General features: G+C 44.8%; 1 protein-coding gene across 1 annotated transcript in view; it reads left to right on the forward strand.

Moving 5' to 3' along the window:
- The window catches only part of PTCHD1 (patched domain containing 1), a gene marked incomplete at its 5' end in the record, with an annotated part of 49,441 nt that overhangs the window by 15,488 nt on the left and 24,979 nt on the right, over positions 1-8,974 (forward strand). Inside the window, one exon of the mRNA XM_077774743.1 lies at positions 2,852-2,998. Within this exon, the coding sequence (XP_077630869.1) occupies positions 2,852-2,998 (147 nt within the window). The remainder of the gene's footprint in view (positions 1-2,851; positions 2,999-8,974) is intronic.

Here is an 8,974-nt window from a genome sequence, read left to right on the forward strand (position 1 = left end):
TGGGAGAGACATAAGCATATTTCAAAGCTCATGGGAAGGGACTAGTAGAAACAGAGACATGGTGGCGGAGATACACATGACTAGGAAGAAGGAAAGGAAAGCCAGAATCCAATGGAAGAAACGGATCTTAGAGGAAGAGTTCTGACCTTGATTTCCACAGGAAGAGAGGAAACAGATAGATGTGAATATTTTTATGGATATGGTAGCAGTAAGTTGAAGGTAATTTCCATCTGATGGCTTGGGTTTTTCTCTACAAGACAGAAAACAAGGTCAGTAGCTGAAAGAACATCTTGTCAAGTGCTAAAGAAAGTGAACATTGGTCTAGTATTTATGGGCATGGAGGGCAAATGACAAGTGAATTAAAAGAGACTGGGTAGTAAATAGGAAGCCATCTCTTTAGCAAAATTTTGGTTTGAAAGAATCTCATCTTTCCTTTTGTCTCAAGATGGGCAAAAGCATAGAAAAGAAACAGAAGTGGAACTGAAAGGCAAATTGAGAGAGGTCACACTGGATAGTTTTAAATTTCAGAAAACCAGTGTGGGTTACATAGAAGGATTCCTAACTCCAAGGGTTGGTTGGCATTTGGACGGCTCATCAGAGGAGAAGGAAATGACCTAGAATGGTTCAAACAGAAGCTGGGACTATGTGACCACCAAGGGTGACCCAGCCTTCAAATTCCATCACATAGCTCAGTGGTTCTCAACCCTGGCTACATGGCAGAGTCACTGGAGTAATTCAAACATACCAGGTCTTCACTTCCCCAGCCCCCAAGATTGTCATTCTCTAGGTCTGGCAACAGGGTGGCCTACTCCAAATGTGGTCTACAGACTCACAGTAGCAGTAACAGCCATCGCATCCCCTGGCACCTTGTTAGAAATGCAGAATCCCAGGCTCCACCCAGACCTACTAGATCAGAGTCTGCATTTCTGTAAGATCCCCAAGTGATTTGTGTGCATGTGAAAATCTGAGAAATGCTGGACCAAAAGCATGGTCTACAGTGGGGCCAGAGATGGGTACTTTTTTAAAGCTCCCCCAGTAACTTTTTTTAATGTTTATTTATTTTTGAGAAAGAGAGAGAGAACACAGGGAATTGGGAGAGACAGAGGGGAACAGAGGATCTGCAGTGGGCTCCGCACCATCAGTGCAGAGCCCGATGTGGGGCTCAAACTCATGAACCACGAGATTATGACCTGAACTGAAGGTGGATGCTTACCCAACTGAGCCACCCAAGCATCCCATCCCCTAGGAACTTCTAATGTGAAACCACAGTTGAGAACCAGTACTACACAGAAAAAGAGGTATTTTTTAAACTGTATTTAGCTCATGGTAAAATGTTATAGTATTCTATGTGCACGTGCACACAGACATGTACAAAGGGTGCATGTAAAAACTAGAGAAATCCAAATAAGATCTGTAGTTGATAGTAGTGTACCAAAGTTAGTTTCATGGGTTTTTTTTTTCATGTTTATTTATTTTTGAAAGAGAGAGACAGAGCATGAGTGGGGGAGAAGCAGAGAGAGAGGGAGACACAGAATCCGAAGCAGGCTCCAGGCTATCAGTAGATAGCCTGATGTGGGCCTTGAACTCATAGACCTTGAGATCACAACCTGGGCCGAAGTCGAACTGAGCCACCCGGGTGCCCCCGGCTGGCTTCATGGTTTTGATCCTGTACTATGGTTATGTAAGAAGCTATCATTAGGGGAAGCTGGGTGATGGATACACAGGAGCTCTGATCTACATTTACATCTTCTTGCAAGTCTTAAATTATTTTCAAAGAAAAGGTTAAAAAGAAAGCATTTTAAGCTAAGAGAGATCCTGCCTAGGATGAGGAGCAGCTGTTCTCCATCATCATCTAAGAAATAAACAGCTTCCGTCATTCATTCGGAGGAGAGCCATTGGAGGACTTAAAGCAGAGGGATGGCAGGTTTGAATTTGTGTTTTAGAAAAATAAATCTGGTGGCAGATTGGAGGATTGACTAAAAGCAAAAAGGATGAGTTGGGAAGCCATCTCTGTCGTCCGCATAGATTATCAGGGCTATCACCAAATCAGGAGCAATGGAAATGGACAGAGGATGGATTGGAGAGATTTGGGAGGTGGAATGAGCAGGACTGGAGGAATGATTCAAGGACTGTCGACGTTGGCTGTGTGTATAGGCCCCCGGGAAGCTTTTGAAAATACAGACGCCCGAACCCTCCTCAAGAGATGCCAATTCCAAGGGGCAAGGCTGGGCCCAGGCATCTGAGTTTTTAGCACTCCACAGGTGGTTCAAATGAGCAGGGTTGCAAGCAGCTGGCTGAGGCTGAGGAGGCGGGAAGTGCAGGGTAAACCTCACAGGTTTGCAATCCAGTCGTGCTGCTAACCGGCAGAGGAGGAGGAGGAGGCAGCAAAGAGACAGCCAGGATAAATTAGGGAAGTAGCCCTTCCTCTTCCACCTGTTTTATGTTGAGGAAAATTGTAAACCTTGGGAGTTGAAGTGCAGAAATCCCTAATCCTTGCAACCCAGCTGTCTTCCCATAGCTCATCTGAACAAATACATTCTTAAATGAAAATAAAACCTTAGTTCGACTGTTTGTGCCATCTGAGCATAACCTCAGCTTATTAAAAGCAACAACTTTCTGTTGAACTCAAAGTGTGAAATATTTATACAAACAAAGAAATCTTTAGGAGCCTGAGCTAAAAGCTTTAGGAACGAGGTGAAACTGCTTGTTTTTAGTGCTGCTAGCCCAACCTTTCTCCTAAATCCACCTAGACACTGGATCCATCTTCCTCCACCCGAGACTTGCATGTTGGGTTGGTTGGTTTTTGCTCCTGTGAGGCTGTTTTTTGGAACCCTTCCAAACTCTGCAACAGGTGCCGAGTGTGGTCACTGACCCTGCTCTTCTGGAACGGCAGGACAGCAGATGCACGGAGCCTCCAATGTCAGCACTCACTGCTCATAAACCCCTAGGCTCCATGGAAGGTGTTCTGGAAGAATGCACCGAGCCTTCAGAGCCCCAAGTGGGAAGCGGCCGATGGCTAATGGATTGTCTTTTACAGGGTGACCTGCCAAAGCCACCAGTCTCTGCTCATAAGAACAATCTGGGGTTTCCCTCCTGAGAGTTGCTTGCTGCCTATCGGGAGCTGTCTCTATAAAGTTGTGTGCAAAGCACCGTGAAAATGCTCCCGTTTCAAAATGGTCTGCTCTTTAGCATTCTGATTTTCTCTGTCAAGGACATTTTTGCCTTTTTTTCTTTTTTAACTTAAAAAGAGTAGTTACAAAACCCTCTCATACCCATTACAATAATGCATAAGCACCTGGCAGAGTTTAACGATTATGTTAAATGGTTAATGTGAAAAATGTTCAGGTGGCATTTACAAGGATACTTCTCTGTTCCAGGTTCTATTACCCCTCAGCTTTCTACCAGCTATGGTATTTACACGGTAACAGAGGAACACATAAGCTCATCCATTTTTGAAAGAAACCTAAACTTAGTTTGAGATCTGCAGGCTTGTTTCTATTGATTCTGATAAAGCTACTAAAGCTTGGCAAAGGAGAGAGGAAATGATAGACTGAGAATTTAAAAATCTCTTTATTCCTAATTCTACTGTCTCATTCTTTCAGGAGCAGCATATATTAATACCTGCCTGTGTATTCCCCTGAGGGCTGGGCTGGAAAAGCATTGCTGTGCTGTTTAGTTTTGTGTGTAAATTGCCACAACATCTTTACCTTTAGACATAAAAGTACATATACTCATTGTAGCAGTCACCTTTCCCCACATGTTCCGCTTCCTCTTGTTTGCTTTTTTGGTCCATTTGGTTTTTTTTCCCCTCTGAGTTTTTGTGAAGTAGCTAGTACTTTTGCTCAGTCACTCAATCACAGTATCTAACTAGGATTCAGGACATGAAAGAGGAAGCTGTTTAATGCATGCCGGTGATGCTAAGGCAATTGGACAAGAGTCTGTTGGTTTGTCCAGAATATTTGTCCAGTATTGTGTGCCTGCACTGTGCTGGGAGTCAGGACGTAACAAAGAACAAGGCTTAAAGAGCTGAAAGATGTCCTTATAAATATGACAAGTGAGGAGACAGATGTGTCCCCACACAGGGGACCAGGGAGAATCTCATCTGATTTTCTAGGGCAGGCTTCCTGGAGGAGGTGATGCACGAGCCAGGCGTATCACTCGTCTCAAGTCCTAACCCCCAGAAGGGAGGGCTGGGGACTGGGACTTGACTACTCACTGAGCAGCCATTTCCAAAGTGGCCCGTTTCTCGAGGCTGCCGGTCTGCAGCAGCATCTCCCTCAAATAGAGGAATGGGGCTCTAAAAAGTGCCCTGCACATCCTTCCTGCCTCACATCAAATATGGCACTGCAGAATATCATGATCGCAAACCTTGCCATCGTGCCTCCCCAAAAAGACACATGCTGCTTCTCACAAACAGTGAAACCCTCACATCAAGAGACAGGCAGTTACTCTACGACAAGAATACCATGGGTCAGCCAGGAAGAATAGGGGATTTCCAGGCATTACGTTAAAACCACCATGTGCTTCAGGAAACTATGGGTAAAGATGCCAGTGACACTTTCTGATGGTGGTGAGGAAAGGTGCCAACACTTACGAAGAACCCACAATGTGCTCTTCTGCTGAGCACGCTGCCTGCATTGTCTCATTCAGAATCAACAGCACTTCTAGACATTCATCCCATCTTGATGATGAAGACAGTGAGGCTCAAGAAGGGGAATTTGCTCAAGGTTATCAGGTGGTCACTTAGCTAGGAACACCAGTGTCTGTGACCCCTGTGTCAGGTTCTAGCATGCTAGGCTACGTCCAGGGCTCTTCTTTCTTTCAGTCTCTACAGTCAGTCTCAGCTACCTTGAATTAGATAGTCTCCTGCAAATCAATAAGGAAAAGACGAAACAACCCAATATCCAAACAGGAAAAAGGCTACATTAGGCCCTTTGGAAAAGATGACAGCCACACAGCTAATATGCATGTGCAAAGGTGCTTAGTTACCTTCAGGCATCATTGGGTGCAAACTGAAACCAAAACAAGATACTAGTACACACTCACCAGAACAGGAACAATTTCAAAGAGTGATAATACTAAGTATTGCAGAGGATCTGGGGCAACTAGAACTTTCACACATTGCTCTTGGGAATGTAAAATGGTACAATCCCTTTGGAAAACTTTAAATACATGCTTACCCTCTGATCCCCAAATTCTATGGGCAAATGAGGCTGGCTCCTACTGGCTCCTGAAAGTTGATATGGCATCTCCCTTCCTAACCCACATCCCCTAGGTAGCTTGAAACTGACCACAGTGGGGATATTTACAAATGCTTTGGAATCAGAGCTTCTTTTGCTGCTGAACTTTCTGTTAAACATGTAGCAACACAGCACTGTATATACCTGAAAGACATGATTGCATATGGCCACCAAAGGACGTGCACAAGAATGTTCATTGCACTTTTATTTCTGATAACCCCAAACTGGAAATAACCCAAAAGGTCCACCAACAGGAGAAGAAAAATAAATTGTGGTATTTTCATGCAATGAAATCCTACACAGCCAAAATAAGTAACAAACTACTGATAAACACAATATGGGTGAAGCTCACAAGCCGTGGGTTGAGTAAAAGAAGGCGGACACAAATCAGTGCAGACGGCATTGTTGTGTTTATCAGAAATTCAGAATAAGCAACCTTATCAACGTTGACAAAAATCAGAATAGCTTTGCTCTGGGGGTTGTGGGGGGACTTCTGGATGCTGTAGTTGTTCTCGATTTGAGCAATACTCATACAGGTATGTACATCTCAAATTCACTGAGCAGTATAAAAGATCTGTATGTGTTACTGTACAGATGTTATACCTCAATAATGAAGAGCATACACACATACATTGTATTCAGTGATCCTATTCATAAGGTGGAAGAGTCAGACTACCATCCCAGCAGCACAGGGCATCCAGTGATGGTGAGTAATGACAAGAAGGCAGCCTGAATCTTGGCAGAAAGATCATCTTAGTTTTACTGACATCCGACACACCGCCATCATAGAGACTTTCAACACCTGTCCCGGCAGCAGGGCCGGTGCATGAAGAATCTGCCTCCACTAGCACAGACTCCCCAGGCACATCACTGCCTGGGAAGGAATCCAGTGAACACATCAGCTGTCTCTCCCACATACCTACCACCATAACAGCAGAAATCTAGAAGTGTAAAGATAGGAACTCACATCCAACTTGGGCAATATTCTAGCCTTTGCTGTCAACAGAGAACACCGAAGCCTCAGACCTCACCTGCTGAAATATTCCAGAAGGAAGCAAAGAGGCCGTTGTGTCTGAGTATTTTTTTTTTCAAATACAGTAAAAGCCAAAGAAATGCCTGCTTCCTTTATCGTCAGCAAGAAGAAAGATGAAAGATCATGTCATCTCACAGTTCTCTGTTCCTGGCTGGATGTAGGCCTAAGCCCTTCTGGAGGAGTTAAGGTGATTCTTGTCATGAGTATACCCTAGACCCAACATGCTATCAGCTTCAGACTTAAATGAAAAGACTGGACTATATCCCACACGAGGGAGAAGTGCAGCTGATAGCATGGCCATCTCCATTCGCGAACTTATCAGAGCTGGGTGAGAAATATTTGTTGCATACCTACAGTATGCAAGTTGGCAGCATCCCCAAAAACCTGTCCACCACCAAAAGATTGAGTATGAAGGAAAGCTCGAAAGATCCTAACTTTACTCCCTAAGGGTTGCGTTTTATTTTGACATAACCATATTTGGGTTTGGGGGGTTTGGAAGGGAACTCTGAATACTTTACTTTTCTAAGTTCTTACTTAAAAACGAGTTAGTTAACATACAGTGTTATATTGGTTTCAGGTGTATGATAATAGTGATTCAGCACTTCTCTACAACACCCAGTGCTCATGACGACAAGCGGACTCCTTAATCCCCCCATCCCCTCTTTCACCCATCCCCTCCCACATCCCTTCCAGTAACCATCAGTTTGTTCTCTACAGCTAAGAGTCTGTTTCTTTTGACATAACTGTATTTGAATACATAGGAAACTGGGAGTTGCTTTTAGAATGCTTTAGTGTTTTGAGAACAGCAGGAAACGAATTCCAGAAACTCTGACCGTTGTTAGACATTCTCTTAGTTTGGGTTCCCCCAGAAGCAGACCTTGAAACAGGAAATCAAGTACAGGTTTGGGAGGTGAAGGGCGACCAGAAGGGGTGCAGGGCAGCAAACAGAAGGAGACAGAAAGGGGAAGGAGCCTAAAGGGGTATGTGATCAGGCAGGCCATAGCTGGAAGGCAATGGAGCACAGCCCTACTGGGGAAGCTCTGGGAACCAATTTAAAACACACTCACCCATGAATAGTCCCACCCATGGGGAAGAAAACTGGGTATTTCCATGCCAAGTCCCATCTGTCATTGGTTGAAGTCTGCCCCCAGGGGGTGTTAATGCCCCAGAACTTCTGGTCTGCCAAGCAGATGGCAGAGTGGGCTCTCTGACAAAGAAGCATGGGTGCTGGCATTTGCAGTCAGGCAGGTGTGCTCTCAAGAGGTGAGCACTAGAGGAGCTGAGCAGGGTGCCAAGTGCATCTGCGACAGAGGAACTTGAAGCGATTGGCCAAGAACTTCTGTATTTGTGTGGTCTATGGCTGCACTTGGAAGGCATACAAACAGAAAGGAGCAAGGGCACACATCAGCTAGATCTGTACATTTATAAATCTGCAATCCATTGATGTAGCAGCTCAAATGTTTAATCAGTACCTTGGGTCTAAGAATTGTCATCACATTTGACTCCCTGGCTTACTCTCTGGGCTAAGCTGTCCAGATCTTAAGAAAAAAAGAGAGAGAGAGACATCAGTGTTCTGCCTCTTTCATGCCAATATGTCCACGGTGGTTCAGACCTTCATTTGCAACTCCCTGCCTCTGCTCTCCACCCTTCGCAGTCTGCCTACTGCACTGCACACAGAGTAATCTGCCCACGGTTCTGATCATCTCACCCCCTGCTTGAAACTCTTCTTGGGGCCCAGTTGACAGCAAAACAAACTCTGTCTCCAAAGTTCAGCAGACAAGGCCCTGGGTGATTTGGACTTTGTTTGCGTCAAGCTCTACATAAAATATAAAAACTCTCAGGTACCTACATCAATGTCATGTCTATTTGCGGATTCNATCATCCAGACTGGAATACTTTTGAGAGTGCAGGAGGGCACTGTTAATTTCATCCATTCATGCCTCACAGCGGGCACAAGACAGCAATCCTTTGGTTTGCAGACCCGTCACTGCCGATGGAACCTAGACTTTTATTACAGGTGACACTATCCTGTTATCAGACAGTCCTCCGGGAAAGGCATCTGGAAAACTCCTTCCACCTCTAACTACTTCCCACCCTCCTACCACTGCAACTTTCTTCCATGGCAAAGCTCTGTTGTCTTGCGGAATTTGGCTCTCATGTAACCCAGTTCGGCTCACTACTACAGAGGTGGAGTGCATCTCCAGCGTCCTCAGACATTCCATCTACTTGCCCTAAGCACACCAGCCCTGCTGGAATTGACAGATGGCTTCCATTTGGTTGTCTGAGTGACGTGGCTTCACCCAGCCAGGAGCAAAGATTGCTTTCATGTCCAAAGATGTCACTCTGGGTGATTCTATCTCGCTTTAATGCTGGCAATGGCTCACACACTTGGCTGATTAAATTTTGCAGGGCTCGCACATGTAAAACCTGTGATGGGTCTCAGACAGGCAGCAGCTGGGAGGCCACAGCACTTTTGCTTTGCTGGGACAAAGTCCTCTCCATTTCATCACCAGTATAGTTATGAACTATTTAGTGAACATGTATGAAGTGTCTACCCTATGCTGGATATTAATATAAGTCCTGGGAAAATAAAGAACATTAAGACATAATTTTACCTTAAGAAACTTAAGAGTCTAGCAAAAGGACTTCAGGGAGAATTTCAGAATTGGTTAGTGCATGCCACCTTCTCTCTATCTCTAAA

Source organism: Crocuta crocuta, unplaced genomic scaffold (genome assembly GCF_008692635.1).
Source record: "Crocuta crocuta isolate KB4526 unplaced genomic scaffold, BGI_CrCroc_1.0 scaffold500, whole genome shotgun sequence".
In the NCBI taxonomy this organism is placed as follows: Eukaryota; Metazoa; Chordata; class Mammalia; order Carnivora; family Hyaenidae; genus Crocuta; species Crocuta crocuta.